The sequence below is a fragment of the Ornithodoros turicata genome, chromosome 5 (genome assembly GCF_037126465.1).
Source record: "Ornithodoros turicata isolate Travis chromosome 5, ASM3712646v1, whole genome shotgun sequence".
Taxonomy (NCBI): domain Eukaryota; kingdom Metazoa; phylum Arthropoda; class Arachnida; order Ixodida; family Argasidae; genus Ornithodoros; species Ornithodoros turicata.
The window spans coordinates 9,670,334-9,694,180 of NC_088205.1; the positions used below are offsets into that span (position 1 = coordinate 9,670,334).

At 46.2% G+C, this 23,847-nt stretch overlaps 1 protein-coding gene and 1 long non-coding RNA gene across 6 annotated transcripts in view; one reads left to right on the forward strand and one right to left on the reverse strand.

Moving 5' to 3' along the window:
- The window catches only part of LOC135393975 (LIM domain transcription factor LMO4.1-like), a 56,236-nt gene extending 38,944 nt beyond the window's left edge, over nucleotides 1-17,292 (forward strand). Inside the window, exons 3-6 of the mRNA XM_064624382.1 lie at nucleotides 1,811-2,114; nucleotides 2,193-2,318; nucleotides 2,393-3,692; nucleotides 17,055-17,292. Of these exons, the coding sequence (XP_064480452.1) occupies nucleotides 1,811-2,114; nucleotides 2,193-2,318; nucleotides 2,393-2,741 (779 nt within the window). The 3' untranslated portion in view covers nucleotides 2,742-3,692; nucleotides 17,055-17,292. The remainder of the gene's footprint in view (nucleotides 1-1,810; nucleotides 2,115-2,192; nucleotides 2,319-2,392; nucleotides 3,693-17,054) is intronic.
- Nucleotides 1-23,847, reverse strand: part of LOC135393985 (uncharacterized) — a 416,022-nt gene that overhangs the window by 240,133 nt on the left and 152,042 nt on the right. The gene's annotated exons all lie outside the window — the stretch shown is intronic.

Sequence of the window (23,847 nt, forward strand, 5' to 3'; positions counted from 1 at the left end):
ACCTTCGTTTCCATAAAAACGGACAGTTTAAATAGAAACGGGATGTGGTTGGAAGAACGGCGTGTTCGTAAAAGGAGACTTTCAGTTCGTTCTTCTGTGTCGCTGGCAACATTTCTTTTCGTGTGTTTCACTTCCGGCAGGCTGGGGTATACACAGAATACATGGGAGCGCAGTGTTCTCTATTTTGCAGTGTCTTCCGCGAAAGGGACGTTGGGTTTTCTTGTTCAGTGATGTAGGAGGTTGTAAACTGAAGGTGATTGTCTTCAATTTCGCTAGCTCTCTCAAGGATTCGCGTAGAGGGCGCCTCTGCGTTGTATGCTGTTGGAGCCCCGGATTGGATTGATGTTGCAGTCGCGCGTAGGTTTCGTCGAAGACCGGGGGGTATTGAAAGAGGACGCATGTGTGGGATTCGAAATTGACTTTCGCTAGCAACACCCTCGGAAGTGTTGAATGCACTCCACTCTTCTTCCAAGACGTGACATTCTGTGTGTCGTCTTGTTCTCTCAAATACGAGCAGGAAGAGACGCTGCGAATGAATTTGGGAGGAGACCCAAGGCAGCTCCCACCTGCCGTCAAGGTTACCGTCTTGAATGTCGACGGAGTCTTTCCAAATACCCCGAAAGTAACGAATACAGGAAGAGACAGGAGAGGGGGTATGAAGCGGAGAGGAGGAGAGCGCGATACCCCATGGCGGCGCCTCTCACGCGCCGAAAAAAACTCTTCCTCGAAATCTAGCTGACATAACGACACCGAGCAAATCGCTAAATAAAAAAGCAATAAAGAAGAGACACCGTACGCTGTGCTTTCCACGCCGCATTAGTATGGGTACCCCGTCGTCTCGCAGAAGCAGCTATATGGCGACACCCACACCGCCAAAAATCGATGGCACCCTGTTCTCCGCTTTTCCGAAACGTCCGTTCCACCAGAGGAGTTCCAAACGCGACTGGCATAGCAATCGTCCCACAAGACACTTCTAACGCTTCGTCTCAAATGACCAGCTTTGCGCACGATGTGCCAACGGAGGCAAATCCGCTTCGCTATGGAGCTTCCAAGCTGCCCGATAGAACGGGAGAAACCGGACGTTCTTTATGTTGCTGAAGGGGGACACCATACGGTGACCGTGAGGATGAGATGTCGCAGATATTTCTAATCTCCTCATAAACAACTTTTGGAGTATGTCTGGCCGTGTTTTTATTGGAAGCTTAATTGCTTTGGGATTTTCGAGAGCGTTTCCACGTAGATGGGCACATAGATAACGTGAAAGGTATTAGCGTTTGGGGTAATTTATTTGCGTACGGCTCGAGATTGCGGAATTGAAATGATTGTGTACAGACGAGAGTATACGTGACGTAAATATTGTGCGCAGTATTCATCTTTTTTTGGAAGTTGTCCAGGAGCTTAATACTTCATCCGCGGAAGTCATGTGGAAAGTACCTTTAGGATAGATGAGTTACGTTTTGAGCTGCACCACCCGGAACGTTACTCAGTTCAGTTCCCGAATCAACAAAATGGCAATAAAACGTAGACAGACAACAGCTACTTTGGAATAAGTTCACAGCTAGTAACGCTTTGGTCACTTCAAGGAATTCGTGTGAACAAAGTACCGTCCGATGATGTTCATTTTATGTCAGCGCTATGTTTAGGACATTTTCGAGATATTTAAGAGCAAATACCATTTTGGGGATCATTCATCTATGAAGGATGATTTTGTGTCGTCTACACGACATACTGAAAGCTCCGTCATACTGAATAGTGTGTGGGCGGTGCGTAACAAACAAATTTGTTCAGACTTCTTCCAAATTCTTTACAGGGGATTCGATGGACATGAAGTCCGGATCCGCTCGAAGAGTGGTGCAGGCCGGCACCCTCAGCATCGGGGGCCCTGGCGGAAACGGGCTCGGTCCATTGGGCATGACAGGAATCCTTCCTGGACCGGGACCCGAGTGCGCAGGTTGCCAAAAACCAATAAGGGAAAGGTTCCTTCTGAAGGCCCTGGACCAGCTATGGCATGAGGACTGCTTGAAGTGCGCTTGTTGCGACTGCAGACTGGGAGAAGTAGGATCTACGCTCTTCACCAAAGCAAACCTTATCCTCTGCAAGCGAGATTATCTCAGGTAAGGCACGTTAGCCTCAGTCTACACATCGTTTCACATAACACACATCGATCTACACCATATTCAATTGCTCAATAGGCTGTTTGGAACAACGGGTCTCTGCTCAGCGTGCAACAAGACGATTCCCGCCTTTGAAATGGTCATGCGCGCGCGAGGCAATGTGTACCACCTGGAATGCTTCGCGTGCCAGCAGTGCAACCACAGGTAAACTTTACAATAATGCAATGACAGACAGAACAAAGAACTGAAATTGTTAAACACCGCTTGAAACTCTTCAGGTTCTGCGTCGGTGACCGGTTCTACCTGTTCGACAACAAAATACTCTGCGAGTACGACTATGAAGAGCGCCTCTCCTTTCACCACGTGCCGTTCCCCGGCCACAACAACAACACTCCCAACAGTACCAACGCTAACCACAGCAATAATGTCAACAGCTCCAACCCGGCCGTGCCCTCTAACACGCCAGGAGGTCGTCCCGCGAACGGAACCCCTCCAGTTGGACCAAACACTGGAGGAGGTCTTCAAGGCCTCAAGCGGCACGCCTTGGACAACCGGAGTCTTCAGACGCAAGACGACGCATCCAGTGGCTACGGCAGCCCTGATTCGCTGCTGAGTGACGGCAAGTGACCCAGGGACAAAGGCGGTCGTGGAAGAAGCACCGCCAACAACGCCGGGGGCGTTGGACACCATGCGCCAGTTTCAGCTTGCAAGCCGGACTTTAGCTAGTGGACAAAAGAAAGAGTCAGAGTGTGATGATAGGGAACGGACGTGGGTTTCACTGTGTGAGCAGGTCTGTTGTGCACAGAATTTGTCACGAAAATGCGTCAGGTTAGGAAAATCACCACGTGGTGCAGAAAGTATCTTGGTCGTCTCGTGGAAATGTGTTATTAGATTGTTCCGTGTTCGCCCCATCGATGGTAAAATGGGAATGGTGTTTCAAAATCTCATGGAGCGAGCGGTGAAGAGGTTTATTTCATACATCATGTCGTCACGTTATTTACAGTTCCTAGAACACTATGTTGTTCTAGTCACGCGACCGATGCTGCAAAAGCGAACTTATCCTTTCATATTACACCCATTATAGGATTATCTCTCGTAGCCCTAGTACCACATTACTACCAGCAGTAGAAGCAGTGCCCCGAGAGGATTAAAAAGAAAGAAAAGAAGAATACCGGGCCCCACGTCTACGTTGTTGCCTGCACATCTAGTCAAGAACATTAAGTTATAAAAAAGGAGTCTAAACGAAAATATTTAACAAATATATAGCTGGCGCAGAGGTCAGCTGCTCTATATGAAAGTACGAAAGTGGACAACCAGCAGACCCGCTCATCAGAGATACAGCGACGTCTCTTCTCGAATCCAGAGGAAAACGTCCCAGTCCGTCGTCCAGCATACGGCTAAGTGTGTGTGTGTGTGTTTTAAAGTGCGCGTTGAACCACCCCGTGCTGTGCACGTGAACTCCTCACTTTCGGCCCGATCTGTCGTGTTCCTTCGGACTAGGAGACAGTACCCGGCGCACTAGTCCAACGATCTCTGGCAGGTCCTGATGAACGCCGAATTCCCAAGGCGTGTGTGGATGTAAGTATAGCCTCTTGCAGTGTCATTTTGCACTTGAAGAGAAAACCAAAAGTGTGTATCGGTCGAAGCAGGAGCCTCAAGGTCGGGAGTCGAACAGAGCCTGTTGTTCGAAATATTGGCTGCTCCGGACGTGATGCATCTGCTTCACAGCAGTGAGGTCACAGTGTGGCCTTACGGTCGCCTAACTTCAAGCAGTGCTATTTTCCGTTTTTATTGCTTCGTGTTCCCCATAGAGCTATAGTTTCGATGTCAGTTCTGTTCGTCCATTTATGGGGTGAGCACATGTAAGCCAGGACTTCAGCGAATCGACCATAGGACCTGGGCTAAAGCTTGCTGGTCACTCCAGGTGATATTGGGGGCTCCCGGCAGACTATCCCTCACATTTTCCAAGCTAAATGTTCCACTTGAAGTTCCTTTCATGCTCCCACCGTTTCTTCGCACCTGCGTACATGGTGCTACCACAGTTGAGTCGGCGTGCTACTTCGAAGTTAAAACAAACAAACAAAAAACGACAAACTATCTGTTGCCTGTCTCAAGGTGTCGCCGTAAACTATTCGCAACATCTTGTTTCTAATTCTAATAATGCGAATTATTTTAGGCCTTTATAAACGAATTGCGGCAACCTTGACAGCTGAAAGATCACTTAATACTGAGAAAAATTTGACTCTGTATTGCTCGTACTGTCCCCTTTTCGCTCCAAGCATGACGCAAAAATGTCAGTGTCTCAGCGGCTTACGAAGGGTAGTAGACCTCTACCAGAGCAACGTCATCATGAGGCTGGTAGACAGACTGAAACCGAAACAAATCGGAAGGGGAGGGCAGGGTTCCACGAATGGGCACTTGTTCGCTGCCTCCTATGAAAGAAAAGTAGGACCAAAGGTCGCGTCCCTTTCAGGGACCATCGTAATCCCCTCAAGACCGTGGCTTTCGGGCGCGACCTTGTTCGCCCCTAGCTTCGAGCGTAGTTCAACTCTACCACATTGGTGGCGCTGTCGAACACTATGACGTCATTTGTTTACGAACAGGGAGAGGTCTATTGACTGGCATACGCATGGAGCGCACCCTCGAATACGGCAAGCATCTACACTACCACCACCACCACCTAAACGACGACAAGCAGCAACCTAGTTGCAGTGACGTCTTAACAGATGTCCAATCGCAGCGTCCAAAATGATCACGTGGCTGGTCTAGACACTTAAGGGTGCGGTTCCATCCCGGAATTCAAGGGTCCCGTCACTGGGCTTACCACCACTATTTTCCCGCATACCCCGAGAGCAGTCGAATACACCTGACGGCCCTCCCCCCTTGTACATTCCCCTGGGTGGAAGCACGCAGAATGCGCAGCTTTTAGCTCTTGCCTCCACAACACACACAGAGAGTGAGTGCTTCCGCCTTGGAAAACCATCGGGCCCAGACGGATTTCCGAATGCAAGCCATCCTCTTTGGTAGGCCCATTAGAGCGGAGCACACTTTCCCCCTTATTTACCTCTGCACCGCTGCAACAACTACGAAATGGTTTTTAGTGGACTTAAAAGGCTTTTTAGCGTCCCTCAGCAGCGCATTTTATCCATTAGGGGTAACACGGAAGAGAGCCATGCTGATGTATTATGGCCAAACTCGGGTCGGCGTCCATTAAAACTAAGAGGCTGCCCCTCGCATGTCTTTGATACAGACACGTATAAATGTATCCTTGCGCGCTGTTCTACGCACGTGCGTGTTGTCGGCTAATGGATGCCGCTTAGCGGAACAGCGGGATGGCATTTTGATGCACTACTCTGTTTCTCCTTAGAGAGTATTGGCGATGGCGTGAGAGGCGGCGGCGGTGTCACTTCTCTATGTCGTTGCGAGACGCGCTGGAAGAGTGCACGCCGCGCGTGAGAGTTCCCTGTGTAGTGTCAAGGTTGCGCTGATTCGGCGTTGCTGAAGAAATTGTGTAACTGGAAGTGATTTTGGCAAACCGCAGAATTAAATATGAATGAATGAATGAATGAATCCCCTATTCGTTCTTCTTTAAATTACGCGTTAGCGCCGCGAAGCAAGTGTGACCATATGGGCGACGTACAGACGTCGACACATGGAGAGAGGATAGCTGGAAGAAGTGGGAGACAGGGGGATTAGTATGCGTCCTGGGCAGACTTCAGGAGGAATTGTGAATCCTCTATTCGCATTCGCAATCAGAATGTATAGGAAGGCTTCCAGGAAGACGCAAAAAGCTGCCAGGAGCTGCATGACGAGGCTCTGTCAATGATAGATAAGCAAAGTCTGATCGCTTAAATGACCTAGTCATTAAGAGTCCGCCAATCACGACCATGCTTTCGGAGGCCGTAGCTATGTTGACGCGCTGCCATTGGCCTCTTGAGTAGCCAGAGAAAGTCTTGTGTTTGAAATAGTTCGCAGTGATAGGCTGAAGCAGATGCCATCCAGACTTTGCGTGTCCACGTTAGTGTTCGGATCCCGTGATTCTGACATATTTTCATGGTCCGAGATCCGATGGCATTGTTTCTGCACTTAAGCGTGAACCGCATGGCCCGAAAAGCGCCCGAATTCTTTCCGAACCGAACTCGGGACCGAACTTTTTTTCGGGGAACAGAATTTCGGGCCGCATTCGGCCCGATCTGACCAAGCCAGATTTCTCCTCCGAAATAGTAAGTGACGCCAACCGAAAAAGTAGAAGCATCCAATGGCTATTCAGCCGGAAGGAGAGCCATAGCAACGACGACGTAGCAATCGGGTCGACTGTTGCCGTGTGTGCGATTTCTACTTCTATGAATACAGGGATTATCTCATTGAGTGTTGAAAGGCGATGTTCTCCAAGGCCTGAAGTCATCGGCCGAAATTCGGGGTGCATTTCGGTAGCATGCAGTGACGCACAGAAAAAAGTTCGGTCTCGATTTCGGTTCGAACAGTTTTCGGACAGTTTTTCGTGCCATGTGGTTCAGCCTTTTCAGACACTCCTATATCACTTGGTACAGAACACTCAAAACGATTTTACAACGGAACAAGTATTGCGCATATCTTATATACTATACATGGAACAATGTATTATGTACTTACACTACATAATATGTATAGTGTGCACATATTATATAAGTGGAAATTACATTATGTACACTACATAATATGCATGAAGATGGTATAGTCTCTCAACAAAGCGTGATTTATTTTGGAATTTATTCATTGATTACGGTATTAATTGCAAATATGACTCGTTGTATTTCTTGAATCTAAGGGATTCCAACTCATGTTTAGAATTGCCGGTGTTTGAAAATTCTGATTTCTATTAAGGCATAACTTTCGTCGTCACAGAAATTTAGAGAACGAGAAGTAGAATATACCTTCGTATAATGCTTTGTTATCCTTGACTTGGAGCTCAAGAAGTCGTTTACAGGAAGCGATATTGTAAAAGGAGTTGTCATTCGTGTTTGTGTCAAAAAGTGGTCTCGCGAAATTATGCCCGATATTCTTCCCATTCTGCAAATTCGAATTGATAAAAACATAATAAGCGCGTTCGGACCCAAGTCGGAATAAAGATGTCCCACTACATGAACCACAAGCTACAGATTGCGCTTCAATGAGCAATAAACAAAAGCGTTGAACCGTCGACACTGTTATATTTTTACGTCATTTTTACGGCGCACTCAGACACACCGTTGTATGTCGACTAAACATCCTATCAACATTTCCAGTTTACGCGAGAAATCAAGAAGGTCACACATTGCAACCGGCACCAGTTCATGTAATGCATTCAGCTTGACCAGCTACGGCACAGCAAAAACGTGTGTGTTTCATCAACCTCATCAGCACGCAATTAGATATAATACCCAAGTGAGTCCGGGAAAAAGCACACGACAGTTTCGATGACATAGCAAAAAAAAAAAAAAAACAGAAAAATCGACGGGGATTAATATTCAGCCGCGAGGATTCTCTTCGGACAGTTGGAAAAGCGGTTTCTCAGATGCTATCTTCCGCACGCAAGCCATTCTCGGCGATGCTTTTAGAGACATCTTTAATTGGACGACCGCAATCTGGGCTCGGGAAAAGACGTCCGCAATACGTTCTTTATAATTTCATTTTTGACGCTGAAGATCGTTATGGGGCCGGACGCACCTTAATTTCAGAAGGCTTCTTCATTTTTCTTTTTTTTTCAACGTGATTATAAATATATATGGAAGCAGTTGGAAGGGACGGATGTGCGAGTTTGAGATGCCCGGCACGGATGTCGTTATGGCGTTGTATATGTCAGGAGAGTTGAAGCAGCTGGAGGGGAAAATTGGTGAAAGATACGAGGAGACAATGTATGAAGCCTATTTTATTTTTTTGTTATTATTCTTATTATTTTTTACGGGACTTTGTCACGCGGTCGAAGGGCTGCGAGACTACCTCATGTCATCATCATCACGTGCATGTTGTTGGTTCGTAGAGTTTGGGTTCAATGGCGATGGTATGACATGCCTACAAGGAGAGGGGGAGAGGGGGGGTCGAGACTGGGAGGTACCCGGGTTCGAATCCCGGGGCCGGCTGTGCTCTCTGGGGATTTTCCTGAGGTTTCCTCAGACGCTTTCAGACATGTGTCGGCACAGTTCTCTTAGAAGTCGGCCCACGACGCACATTCCCTAGGGCGTCAGTCGTGAAGTTGCCCAGCTCTGTGAGGCCGACAACGGCGAGTCCTTTCGCCATCATCACCACCACCACCACCACCACCACCACGAGGAAGGGGGGGAGGGGAACTATTTCGTGGTAACAACTAGCGAAATGAAGGAAATTTCTCTGTTTTAATTTTTTGTTTCTCTTCTCAGTTTTCTTACAATCCGTAAGACATATAATGAGGCACACCCTTCGTCCTTGGTTCCCCGACTTATGACATTATACCTGCGAACGTCAAAGGAGAGGGAGCGTATACACCGGTGTGAAGCATTTGTTTCCTACAGACCTTCACTGCGCTGTTAAGGTCAAGGTTAACTTGAACACCTGCACAAATGACAACGGCCTGTATTCCTGCATTATTTTCTATACGAGCTGAGATACTCGCGAAAAAAATTGCAGTGGTTTATCGCGTTTACATTTCATGAGTATATTTGTATTTCTGTTTGTGTTTCCTTCAGTTGAGAATGACAGACACAGGGCAATATTATGCAAAATCATTCGCGGATGCCAGACTGGCAGCCCTCTCATATTTTTTTTTTTTCAATATCTTAAGGATTATAACATTTAATACTTTTTAATTCCGTGTTACCGCCGTGAAGCAACTGCGGCTATGAGCGGCGTACACCAGACATGTACAGATGGAGAGAGGACAGTAGGAAGGAGTGAGGGACAGGGGGTTTGTATATCAGGGGACTGTGCCAACATTCTTCGGGAAAGTGTGACGGAAAACCCAGGAAAACCCACTATGCCACACGAGCAGATATATTCAATATCATTTAATATATTCAATATAATTGTAGGAAGCGACGTTAACTTTATCGCCCCCTTAGACGGCCACGTAAAAGTAAAAAAAAAAACAAGCCGCTTGCCGCCAGCCTTAAAACTCTACAATGTCTGACAATTTATCCAACCTTCTCTCCGCTCAACGACCCTCGCGCAACCTTTCGTTCGTGCAGGTCAGTCACTCAGGCACAGAAGCCACGACGAGCCCAAAAGCGAGAAGCACAAATAGAAGAAAACGAAAGAGATAAAGCTTACGTATATTCCATCAACGGGAACACAATCAGAAACACGAACTATACGGGGGATAGTGCTATGGGGAGGCTTCTAAAGTCGCTTAGCCCCGTACAGCATGAGCGAGTGGTGGCCACCGGAAGGCCTCTAATGGACGTCCATAATGTGAGGCTCTTTTTGCTGCCGTTGCCAGTGCATTACGGGCGCCTTTGGTACATAGACGCATGCGTACGGCATCAACGGCTTATCGGAAGCTCCGTCCCGTCACAAGCATCGGAATGCTGCGCAAGTCTTCGCTCGCCGGGTAGAGGACTTGTACGGGACGCTGGCCGATAGCATAATGGCCCTTCGACCGCAGGGTGCGTGCTATTCGAACATGTGGTCAAACGTTAAGTGTTTCGGGGGAGAGAGAGAGAGAGAGAGAAGGTCGTTACAGCATGCTCGTTAGGTCAAGATGCGAGATACGAGACAACTAAACTTTGGACAGGATTTCCTTTTGCTCTTTCGCTGTGGCGGTTCTGGGTTGGAAGATGATTCTATGTAGCTGTTTTGATAGTGAAGGCTGTAGACGCCGTTAGGCTCGCAACAGTTTTCGTTCCCCTTATAGTATGAGAGGTCTTGTCGGGGGGAATGTTTGCAGGATGGTTGGTCATCCTTTCGTCGCATAATGTGGAGCTGTTTACAAGTGCGAAATACATTCAGAGGCTATTCATGACGGAAACTGGGAGATTATAGGTTGCCGGAATGTCATGTCTGGGGATAACGGATCCCTGGAGAAGCCAACACACAATACAGAGGAGCAATACACACAAAAAAAAAAAGTAATGCAGAAAGACAGGGACATTGAAAGTCCCCTGACGCAGTGCATATATCGTCACCGCATAAAGTAATCGTTTCATACGTAGGGTTTCATGCTCTCGGTTTTAATCGAAAAACACGGAAAACCATACGTCGAGTAAATTTTCCCTCATTCGGTTTTAATCGAAAAACACCGAATACAGAGGGACTTTCCAGGAACGATGACAGAGATGAATCGCTGCACATGCCCAGCAAGTTGTCGATGCAGATAAGAAAACCATACAGAAACACGGTGGTTGTGAAAAATGTCAGTTTACTCTTTAGCTCGCCTTAAAACGCCACCGTAACGCCTAACGCACCATAAAGGCTGCGTTAGACGCACAGCACTTAAATTACATCGTGATTTCTATTCGCCGATAACTGTCGGGTAAGCCGTGTACACGCCAGGAAAAACACCGAAAAACGCCGATTTCGTGAAATATCAATAAACACCGAAAAACATACGCCGAATCCGCCCAAAAATAAAAACCGAAAGCGCTAGACCTTGTCCGCTAGACCGCAAGACCTTGTCCATACGTTAGCTGTCATCCCTAGTCGAACCACCGATAACTCGTAACCCATACCCGACCAGCTTCCAAACACGTGTTATACATCTAAGGCGTAAATGCGATTAATGCATTGACATCCCCCCCCGTGTCAATGCCGCGAAGCACGGAAGAAACTAAAAGAAGAGCTAATCCGTCCTGGGCGAAGGAACGTCGTCCACTTGTCGATGCTCCTAAATTAATATGTATCACATCCATACATCCTAATAGCCGTAAGTAGCCGTAGCATCGAATAAAAAAACACCTGCATCGCATCATATACGCGAGGAGCTCTAATGCTATACTGCAGGCTTATCTTACCTATCTGGCGTAGAAGCCGCAGGTAAAGATGGCCGTGATGTGTTCATTAAGCAGCACAATGATGCTTGGAAGCCATGCTGAGAGTTATTATTATTATTATTTTATTTATTTATTTATTTATTTTGTTTACGTGCATTGCACATCTGCTGAAATGGCCCGAGATAACATTTTTAAATGGACAAAGCCTTACACCCCTTTCTGGTCTTTATTCCGACAGGAGGTTGATGGCCCCATTTTAAGAATTTTTTTTTTCTTCCTCCACTTTGTAGGCTTAATGGCTTGACCACTTAAGCATACCAGTGCTGTTTACTATAGTGACGCTAAGTGCATTATGGCAGTTTTATTGAGCAGGTCGAAAACAGAAAAAAAAAGAAGAAAACTTTGTAAGATGAACGAGGGACTAATGAATTGTTCAACTCAATCTAAGTTAAGAGCTGTTTGTTGATTGTTGGTAGGCTGCTCAGAAAGTGACTGGCTGTTTTTACGTTGCTGCAACAGAAATACCAGAAGATTGGACAGGACGGATAAGAAAGAGAGAGAGAGAACACAAACACATGAAAGCACGAGGGCGTGTTTAAGAGGATCCGACAGCGAAATACACGTGTTTGAGGAAAATTTAATAACACGTGGCAATACACGCAAGTGCGAAATACGTGTATGTGCATTAATAGGTAATAATATGAAAATCTATGGTTGCACGCGAAATTTGAATATACACTTATATATTCACGACACGACTAAAAACAATTCAGTCAGTCATAACTGGTCTGCAAGTAATGAGTAAACAGGACTATTGACATTTCAATCTTGCACCAGAATCTCCGCTTTCTTCAATTCCGCATTCTGCTCAATGAGCGGAAGTCATCCCCATATCATCGTCATCATGTACAGTATCTCTCTCTCTCTCTCTCTCTCTCTCTCTCCGCTTTCCTTAACAGAAATAAAATAAAGGGACAGAGAGAGAGAGACAGAGCAAAAACACCTGTGACGCTATAGAACTTGCTTAATTAATTTTCCAATTATTAAACACCTTGTTTTATTATTCCCCAATTCTTGCTGTCACTTCGCGGTCACCCGACCACATTTCACATTTTTAACGCATTAACATAAAACACATTAGTTGCGAGCGGAAATAGCAGCTGACGCAAGCGCGGGGAAAAGACGTCCTCACGCGATCAACAATAATGAGAACGAGAGACTCATTCCATTTAGGAGTAGCTGTGTCTAATTCGAAAGCCCAAAGATGCCACACGCGATCTCACCCACCTCTCACTTGCTTGTTTCAACAAAATTGAACTTTTCCGCGTCTGTATATCGCGAGGCTATATAGTTTGTACTTATCACGCACGCGTACACACGCAGGATGGCAAGAGAGGGAGGGAGGGCTGCAATTTAGTGAGCGCTGTTGTGCGTGCTGATTTTCAGCGCGCGGCTCCGTTTAATTAGCGTTCGGTGACAGGTGGGAGCGGTTACACACAGCAGAGACGGATTCAATCAGCGGACGGCTTCTAATGGATTTGGCCGGGCGGTCGGTCGTGAAATAAAGGCTCGCACGGCCGATTGCTTACCGCTGCTGTTGTTCCCAACGCACCGCAAGGAAGGAAGGACGCTGATAAAGCTGCTGGTTCGGGAATCGAATATCATGCCGCAGCTGCTCTGCACGCAGTTGAACGACAATAACGAAATGGTTGTCCGGGAGAGACAGACTTTTGTTTCGTGGATCCGGAGTTCGTGCCGCAACACCCATTTCTCCGCATTTCTTTTTTTTTTTTTGTGTGTGTGTGTGTGTGTGTGTTTTGTTTTTTGTTTTCACTGGGGTTTGGATGGGGAAAAGAATATATTAACTGGAAGAGAGAAAGATTGGGGGAAGGGGAAAGCGGAGAGGTCAGTCAAACGGTGTGTCGACTTGTAGAATATATGAGAGAACTGATGTTCTGAGGCTGGAACAACATAGTACTTTGTCCCTTCAGATGACGCACCCTGGAAGTCGCTGAGAAGGCGTGCTAGCTTAGCTCAATTGGTAGAACCCTGGACCGGCAATCCAGAAGATGTGGGTTCGACTCCTACAGCTGGCTAACCTTTTCAGTGACTTTCAACTTTCATTGTAGAATATATGTAGAAAATAAAATAGCCAAAACTAACTAAATGAAATAAGCTAGAAAGTAACTAATAAACTAACAGAAAGCGAGAGAGGGATTAATATAGATGAAAGAAAAAGAAAAAAGCAAGAAAAAGAAAAATACGATAAAAAGAAGCAGGAATGTGCTACGGAGAAATGCTGAAAATATACGTTAACGCGAGGATCTTTACACCAGAATGAATCTTCTCTGTTTTGTTTTCTGTTCCGTATTTAGCTTCATGGTTAATGGTGGACGGACAGGGATAGATGGAAAGAGGACAGCACGAAGGAGTGGGAGAGAGGTAGGGTTGATATACGTCCTTTGCCGACTTCAGGAGGAACTATGCCGACATTCGTCGGGAAGGAGGTGGGATTCCACCCTGCCACCTCCCAGCATTTCTAAACCTGAGGGCGTCGAATATACAATCAGTCGTTTACGCTGCTGGCACGAATGAAGTGTATTTAGGTTCCCACGGGAACAAACTTCACTTCAACACTCAAAAAGGAAGCAAGCTAGAAAACCCCGGCCTCAAGATTAGAAATAGCAGTGAAGTCACTGTAAGCCGAGACATACAGACCACATTTTTTAAAAAATTTACTTAACAACAACGGACAAGGAGAGAAAACAAGAAACGGTTCCGAATATTATCCGGAATAATCCTTTTGTTAGTAATTTTTCGGGGGACTGGTCACCTGAAATTCGGGCGTAATAACCAGCGCTAATAACTAGTTCAGCCAATGAAATACTGAAGGACAGACGCAACAGTTACGCCTCACATCATCAACTTTCATCAACTACCCCAACCCGCAAAATTTCATCAACTATGCCAACTTTAACCATCTCACAGTTCCTGCGTGTGCTCGGTTGTTTGTGTGATATCACGTTTATGTCTTTTTCGTTTTTATTTTCTTTTTAATTTTTTTTTTTTTCTGCAGAGCCTACACCCGCGTGGTCGAGACTTTCTGACTAAAGCTCGAGGCTAAAATGAAGATGCAAGCGCAATAAAGCTTGACACCTGCACTCCGCTTCACTTCGAATATGACATTTCTTCCCAACCACGCGTCTCCGTATGAAAATTTAAAATACTGCCGCACTATAAAGTGAATAACTCCCTTCTTGCCTTTCCTTCCCCCCCCCCCTTAATGCCACCCTTCCCTCAAATCCTCCTTCGTGCTCCGTCGGAAGCAGATTAGCCCTTTCCCTACTCAGGAAGGCAACACCAGCATCCGCACGCGCAGTTTGTTTCCGAACAAACCCACGGGTCCGGCAAATTGGAACGCGTCGCCAGCGGCAATCAGGTCTAGGAAGACTGGCCGCGCGCGGTTTCCAATTTGGCCCCCGCGGCCCAAAACCCAGGGCTGGTCTTTCTCTCCCCCCCTAACACGCGCTAGGCCTTTCTTTTCTTCTTCTTTTTGGGGTGCGTATCTTATTTCACGTGCGAGCGAACGCGTTCCAGCGACAGCGCTTCCGCGGCTGATTGGATTGTGGCCCAGCGGCCACTTCTTCCCCTCGCACAGGCCGCCAATCAAACGCCGCTAATTAAACTTTGGCCGTAAAAAGCAGCATCGCCTCCGCAGGGCGCGAGGAAATTGGATGGCAGCAACTCCCCTATATCTGTTCCAGGAATTGCTTCGCCGATTGCGTTGCTCGCTGGACGCCCGGCTGGTTCTGGTAGCTGGTCCGGACGAGGCTTAGCGTAGGAGACTTGCTTTTTGGCGTGCTCGTTAAGGCCGTTTTGGGGGGTATTAATTGGCCCAGTTGCATTGCATCGGCTGAGATATGAAGCGTGACTTGGTTGCTGAGGGAAAAGTTTGTGTGTCGATGGAGAAGGTTGCTGGGACGCGTAGAGAGCACCGAGGTATGGAAGGGGACCAGGCAGGTCTGTGAGAGAGAGGCCGTTAGAATATCGCATAACGCTGCAGACTTGGTCTGGATGTTTGTTGGCTGGCTATTTGGTCACGCAAATAGTAATTTAGACGGGTAGAAAATCCTGCGATAAAGAAAGGAAGTATGAAGGGAAATGCCTCAGGACGAGAACCGCCGATAGTTTTGAACAGAGACAGTTCAAGAACAGTATGTTCGAAGTATCGGCGGCTCTCGTCCCGAGGCACTTCCCTTCATAAACAGTAATATAATTATTATTGAAAATTATTTACTCAGTCAAGGCATTTGTGAAAATATTTACGGTATTTAAATACGCTATTTATTGTATTTTGTATTTAAGTACTTGGCTATTGCAAAGTATTTCTGTATGGTAAGCACATTTTGAGTATTGTAGTTTGTATTTATGTTCAAATACATAAAAATGAATGTATGCCCTTCCCTCCCGAGTTTATATACGTATTTACGTACCACGTCTGAACTTACGTTAAGTAAATGTACTACAGCAAAAGCACTAGTCAACCGAAGAACTCACACATAACCAACGCATGTACTACGCTTTGCATTTGCCACCGTCTCTTATTTTACATTATCGCCGCTGTCATCTAAACGTTTTAGCACCGTTTGGGATCAAATCACAACGAAATACGCGACCCACCCGTCGAACAGCCGCCGCCATTATGCTCAGCTAACAGCGCCCCCTACATCGTTTCTCGAAAGGACTACTACGGCGAAAGCTTCGATCCGTTGCCGAATTCCTGATAAAACGCATTAGTGGCTTTTTAAATGGATGCCTGAACCATCGAATGGACAGGCGTTTTCCATTAAGAACGCGAGTACAAACTATAAATGTTTAATGTCCCTCTCACCCTCTCCCTTCTCGCGCGCTCTCTTTGGAGATCGGAAAGTGCTTTTGGAAAGTGCCACGCAAGTATAAGCGCCGGGTCCATTGGTTTAAAAGCACCTCTCTCTTCACCCCTCTTTGCCTTTTTTTTTTTTTTTTATTCGCCGGTGTATATATTCTCTAGCGAAGGTGCAGTACTGGAAATGGAAAAACGAACGTCGAAATATTTCAGGAATTTTCTATTTTTCGCCGGAATAGCGAAGGAAGCCGGATCTTTTTGCTCCCTCTCGTCGACGATGTGTGACCACCTCGCGAAAGAGAGAGACATAATGAAAACGTTGTATTTTCAACGGTTCTTGTGCTTGTCGAACTGACAACGCGACACTGGCCACGGTGAGAGTGTGAAGTGTAACTGGGGGGAGATGAGTTCAGCGCGATATCTAACGTGGCGATGTTGCCTTTGTAGCAATGCCGCCCGGTTTCAGCAACGCCGATTAACATTTGAACCGAGGTCAGTGGTCCCTTAACTTGAATTTGACGCTTAACTCTGTACTTGACTGAAGGGAGTTATTGTTACTGAAACATTCATCACGTTACCAACTAATGTTTGTAAAAAAAAAAAAAAAATGACTATTAACCTAAAGTTTTAGCAACCCTTGATCTCGGTTAAAAGTTAACCAGCGTTGGTGAAACCAGACCCATAGCAAATTTGTTGAGTCTGTCATCCACTGTACACCATTCGGTTATTAGCAAGATAGTCGTATGTTTAAAAATGACGGTGGTACCACAAACAGAGAATTGCACTTCTATCAGAATTTCATTGTATACTATGTACACATTATATTTTGAAATTCCAGAACATTCTTAGGCAATCGTCGTGGGGACATATTGTAGTTCAGAACGACCACCTGCTTCAATACGCGAAACATGATACATTTATGTGACATGACATAATACGTGACATGTGAATTATGTGTGAAGTTCAGGGACGGATTACAGCACTGGCGTGCTAATGCTTTGTTGCACTAGGGCGTGTGCATAATTTGCAGGCATATTCCTGTCACTGATGTTGATATTCATGCCGGTTGTTGACATTGTACGCGTTATCGCTCACGTCACACTTAATCCTAACCCCTCTCCTTCTTTCTTCCCTTAGGGTGACATGTTGGCTCTTGGCTCTGCTGACCGAAACGTCCGCTGGACCTTGATCCCTGCGGGCTCTAGTTCAGCGTTTGCCTGTCTTGGACTGCCCAGTCTTCGTTACCACGCCTTCCAATGTACATACGGGGCCATTGAGCCGCTATCTGTACAGTAACAGTACCGTGCACCACCCTGTACATATTGTATACGATAAGAAAAATGAAAGATGTCAATTAAATGCGAAGTGTACAGTCTTTACCGGTGTGGATTCTGCTCCTTTTCGTTATGGTTAGCCGAAACGGGTATATTCCACGGGATCTTGCACGCTAAATGTGGGTTCCACGTAGGTGCAGCATGCAATTTGCAGCCACGTGGTCCTTATCTAGAAACGAACCGATTACCTAATTACCTATACATGCAAAATAAAATAAATGAATTAATAACAATAATAACAAATAATTTATTTCGCTTCCTATAATATCTACCGGTTTCTCGCCGTGGCATCTTGTAACATAGTGGGCGTGGTGTGTATGTTCTCCTACGCGGCTGCCACAAAGAATGTTTCGACAAATGAGAGCTCAACCAGTGGCATAGAGAACGAAAATGACGCCAGCGTACAAAATTAAGAACCTGTTAGGTAGGTTTAGAAGTTAACTCTGATATGTTTCCGAAACATCACGTTTTACACCTCTTCCGACACCTTTCATTTTAAAATCAGCGGTTCCTTATCATTATCGTCATCGCCTTTCATTACGTGTATGTCACATTGAAGTGCCTTAAACTGCAATATTTTCGTGGGATAATATGTCAACTGATATAAATTACCAATTTCGCTACTGTTGGAGGACTGTCTATGTGAACGGAAGATCTGGTTCACGTCCTATCTGCGGCTGTATGAGACAGCTTCTGTATTGTTCAGAGCAGGTACAGTTCTAGACATCCCCTATTATCATTTATCTTTTTATCAAGAATGGGTTAGACATCTAGAGTCATAGTTGAAAGTCGTTCTACCTGGCATTCTCTTCCCCATAACAAGCAAAACTAACCAATCAAGTGTTCGATTACTTGCACGGTCCAAACCTCACCACACAAGACATAGACGGCGCCAAAACAGAGCTGCTCACACAAGTGGCAATACCTGGCATATAAAATTTAGTCGATATCGCGGAACACGTATATCATTGCGTAAGGACGACTATCCAAATTGCCTGCTCGACCACGAGCACACAAGCTTTCACGAGCGCTACGCAAACACAGCGATGACAGGAAACAGGATAACTTTACGCTACTTGTGTAAGAAACAGGTGCTGTTAATTATGTAGCACCTGTTTCTTACTCAAGGAACGTGTAAAATAGCACCAGCTTTCTTTTGTTCGCCTATTTATAAAGTGCTAGTGAAAGCTTAATTTTGAACACCCTGTATACGACGCTACGGGACTTACGTAACTTAGCTTACCGTCCGCATGCCTGTCACGTTTGCTACACTTCCTCGTAATGCACGTCCAGTTCTCGAACAATGGGACGTCTTATCGACGGAGCATTGTGCGACTGAGATCCCCTACGGTTCGGTCTGCACCCATATCTACCAGGCACGACAGCAAAGGGGCGAGCGTGGAGACACACGTGGTTCGGTTGTGGCCGGAGCGCCGCGGGACGTTCTCCCTATGTCCGCGTATAACGTGTAGCTGACAGGGACAACAGCAGGGCGCCTATTGTGTGTCTCGGTGTTTGCGTGGCTGTAGACCCGAAAGCAATTTGTGGGTTTCCTGAATAGGGTGCTTGCACATCACATGGAGCGAAACGTGTTGTAAGAAGGAGATGTTTTCGCGTCTTGGCTCACGGCACGTTATGTGGCTTATGGAGGGCTGCGAGTTTAGGGTAAAGTCCGTTTAGCAGCCATATGTTCTGAAGTAGACTTGGGCAGAGGCTTGCTTCCTATAGGTGAACCTACACATGTGGAGGGACAAGAGCGGGAATACTGTGTTAGAAGAAATTGTACCATCTCTACGCACTAATTTTCCCTTCAGACTTCTTGCCCAAGGACCTTCACGAGGAAATTAGGCTGGACGAGGAGCAGGCGGATACGAGAGGATGACCAGGAACGACAGCAAAATAAAAAGAAAATGAGCGCGCAGGGAGATGTTTGAGCACGCCTTTCTCAAGGGCTGCATTTATCTCCGCATTTATCTGTTTCTGAGTGGACGAGCAGATATTCTCATATACTGGAACTAATCTAGCCTTCGTGACTTCTGGAAGACGAAGTACGGCCCATAGATGCTTCAAATGCTCAGAGTTTTTCTTGTTTCAACTACACCATGCAAACCATTTCTCTTGATCCACAATCCCAATAATAAATTTTCGGTTTCACTTCCTGAGGAAAACAGGTGAATATTGTGAGTTCCTTGTGAGCAGAGAGCACACCCTACGGGCAAAACGAATGTGGATGCACGATGGAACGCACCAACGACGACGTTTAAAATATTTCATTTTGACTTATACAGTTGACAGAATAGCTTCAGAATAAACGTTTTGCCAACCTAGAAGCGCCCTCTAGCGCCGTATATTGCTTACAACTGGCCAGGAATATAGTGCGAATCTATTATATGGTGAATCGGACGTAATGTTTGCACATTTATTGTAGCTCAACCAAATACGGAGCTTTGATAGAGTCGGCATATATGGTATGAAAGCTTCCAACCAATGCCAAGCTATATCATTGGCATATGCAAGATTTTGAGCAACAAGGTAAGAGATAAGGCTGAAGTAGAAGCATAGTAGGAGAAAGAATTAGATCTCCCCGTCACACTTGCGGAAACACCGCAAAGATATAGACAACCCCAAGTTGTGTTATCGCTGTCTGTCATTTGAATCAGTGTCACACGAAGTAAAGCAGATGCTCGAAGCCGCTTTAGGTTGTTGAGACGATTACAATCGCGGGTAATCAACCACAGGCTCCAATTGGAAGCTTTCCAAATGCATGAGAAAGAGAAAGAGAGAGAGAGGAAAGTAGAATGTTTCGGCAATGTGCAATGAGACAGTTGACTAGAGCGCAGATTATGAACCAGCACATTAGAGTGCTGGATAAAGAGAAATTAATGTCTTTAAAATTTAAATTAATGTCATAAAAGATAACAAGAAGAACAAACGAAACACGGCAGAAACGCTTTGACGATGCCTCTTCGTCACGAGGGTTCACGCGGGGTACCGCGCGCGCGTACAGTTTCTAGTAAAATGAGTGAATCAATGCCGCCTTTTAGTCTCACTCCCAATTCGAACCAGAGACCGCCTCTCAGCATTCCCTTGGGGCAACTCCTAAAATTCCGAGCCGTTAGAGGACATACTGTACGCTTCGCTTTGTGCAATTAAAGTCGCAGAAAGCCGCGCAAGTAAATAAAATAGCTACTATGATAGCGCACGGCAGCACACTGAAAGAAGCAAGTTGACACGCCCTGAGATGAGCCTCAAACGAAACGAAACGCGGCCGCTCTTGAAAGCGGAGGCAGCCAAACCGACCGTGGGGTACGACAGATGTTCAAATTTCACAGGCTGTGCCGCTCATTCACTCAGCGGTGGTCCCCTTTCCAGTAATCCTACACTCCGGGCCGTACTTCTCACATTTGGCAGCGAGTGGCAGAAACTCGACTGAAGTTAGCCGATTGTCTCTCGGCCATCAGACGACAAAGTCTGGAAAGGAAATTATTTAGGGATTTTGCTTCCCTGCACTTAAACGTTTCCTGTGAAGATAACCACGGCGAGTACATGCTCGACAGGAAGTCCCTGTGGCTTTAATAGTTGTGTTTTCGTATGTCATTGTAGGAGGATGCATTTTGCTCAGTGTGGCGAATATTTGTGATACTTGTTCCTTGACCTCTAAATAATTCTTCGAAGGGCATCCAGACACGATGAAGCCACGGGGTGTGGGGCGGATATGATTAATAGAATGAAAAGAAATAAAGAAATGGAAATGTCAAGCGGGCTAATGCCGGCTTGCTATTCCAAAAAAGAAAGAAGATAAAAATAAACAAAAAGGAAAAGAGAGAAAGAAAAGGAAAAAGTGGGGGGAAAAGAAAGCCATGGCATTTGTATGCAGCTTACGGTGTTCAAATCCGTAGGCGTGAGTGCTTTCGGAAATATTATTGCATAATGGCGGAACACTTGCTATAAATAGTGTTCGGATTCGCTATATTATTTTTTTCGTGGTAAAATTTGTGGCGAAATTTTTCAGTTGAGTGAGAGCATTCGACAACTACTTGTGTGCCGCAAGGCTGCACAACGACGACATATGCAACAATGCACGATGCTGCAACACGGCCGGAGATAACACGGGATAGTATGTCCAAGATGGACATGCATTGTTTCTTTTGAAGACTCGTAATACAGAAATATGTATCTCCACAATGGGCACGCACGGGTGCCCACTAAGCTGCGGACGCAGAATTACACCACCCCTCGACTGCCGCGCAATCTCAACAGCCTCTTAATATCGCTGTTTGTCTTTTCTACAACCACATCATGCCGGAAACGAACTTGAGCGCGACAAAGCAGAGTTTGCTTTCGAGCGCGTTTATCAACTCCTATTGTTATACTGAGTCAGGCTCGGAGTAATCTGTCTAACAGCTTTTCCCTTCGCATCCCTTAGCGGTGGCCACCCTTTCCATCAAAGACAAAGCCTGTTTACGCGAAGCCATTTAGACAAATGAGGCTCCAGCACTGAGAATCGTAAAGCCTAAAAGATAAGAACAGTTCACGAGACGTATAACCGGGTACACAAAGCTGTTAACGTCAGTTTGCAAGGACAGAAATGGCTATTTGCGAAATAGCCCTGCAGCGGGAAGACTACGCGTCGAGGCTGTTTGTATAGAGAACTGCTTGTTGTCTAATGCCATTAAGATTGAGTGCTGCGCTCAAAGAAAGAAGGAAGAGAGGAAGAGAGAAGGGTGGCAGTGTAAACGGGCAAACATATCAGAAGGGACATGGGTTAGGTTTAAACGAGCTCACTGCGAAAAACTGAGGGGATTTTCACGAAAGCATTCACGTTTGGAAAAGAAAGTTATTAAATTTACGGAACCTGGTTGGGATGGCACCGGCGAAAAAGAGCTGTTGATGACTGGTACCCGCAGTGTACGGGATAGGCATCGTCGGGACAAGGAGTAGAAAATAGTTAACGAAGAGACTGGGGAAATCAATAAAACAATATGAAACAAATTCTGTCGTCGAGTTCCCCGTTCCTGTTAGTTTCTTGCACTTCAGCTCACTTCTAGGGGATGTAGCTACGCATATGCACGTACAGTTCGGTGACTGGGAGGGGTGATGTCTTTCTATTTTTACCTTTTCATCTTTTCAGTTTTCTTTCGCCTTTCATTCATTTCATTTCCTTTGAGGGAGTAGCAGAATTCGTCAGTGACGAATTCAATATCTTCCGTTTTTTTTCTATAATCAAACTCAAATTCTGTCGAGACACTAGAATTTGTTATGCCTAATACTTTTGGTTTTTATCGGCTTCTTTCGTGTTCCGAGGTACAGAGCAATTTGTTTTGGGCATTTCGGGTGTAAATGTGAGCCTCCGATGATGAGCCCCCCACGTGTTTGGACTTGTTTTCGTCTCTCTCCGTCCTCCTCAAGCTCAAGGATATCTTGCCTTCTTCGACTATACACACTCACTAGCTTGCTTGCATCCTGGTAAATGCATTGTCCTATGGCACACAGCCATGGGCGTACTGAGAGAGAGGCAAGGGCGGCCTAAGGCCCCCCCCCCCCCCCCCCGTGCAGCTTCAAGGGAACTTGCGAAAATTGCGTACTCATTATGCATAGGTCGTCATGATTTTTCTGAGATGTCATAATAATATGAACCTCTGAACACCCGTACAGTCCACAGCGTTCGTCTCCAGGAAAATAGGTGAAGGGGTTGCCCCAACCCCTTCCCTCCCCCTTAGACAAAATCCTGGAAACGCCCCTGGCACACATCTTGGTGGTGTGAGCTTCACGCCATTCAGATGGGTCTCTCGTGAAACACCCATTTCATGGTGTATTCGATCGCTTTCCACGCCGAGACTGGGAGGTGACACGGGTTCGAATCCTGTCACCAGCTGTGCTGTCTGAGGTTTTCCCTGGGTTTTCCGAAGACTTTCCAGACGAATTTCGGCACAGTTCCCCCTGAAGTCGGCCCAGGACGCACACAAACCCCCCTGTCTCCCACTGCTTCCTGCTGTCCTCTCTCCATCTGTTCACGTCTCTACGCCGCTCATAGCCACAGTTGCCTCGCGGCGCTACCACGAAATTAAAAAAAAGGTGTATTCTACAAAAAAGCACAGCATGGCGTATTCGATTTACAACACTGTTTCAGGCGGCTGTTTTTGCAAATACTGGGGTGAGCCAGCAACCTGGAATGAGCCTCTTCCCTCGTCATGAATCCCAGTCTTCAAATAAACGACCTGGAAAAAAGAAAAGAAGAAAAGCTCTCGAAAAACATGACCTCCGTCCAGGTGCAGAAGTTTCCTGAATCAACAAAAGGTTAAAGGCTTATGAAGGCACCTAACGACCGCAAGACAGTCTGCCAGACCAGTCCCGAACAGAAAGCACTGTATTACAGTTGAACGTAATGGGAAGCGAAACTGGTCGGCCTCATCACACCTGCAGTTGCGAAGCATATAAGCCGGACCGGTGAAATTCATTAGAAGTCACGGGCCGCTGCGTAGCGGTGTGCCATTCATTTGTTAAGGGTCGATGAAAAGGGGTTTCCTTGGCTGTTCTTGCTAAGGCATCGCCTGCAAAGAAGGCAGTCTTCCTTAACGGAGGGTATTGTTTTATAA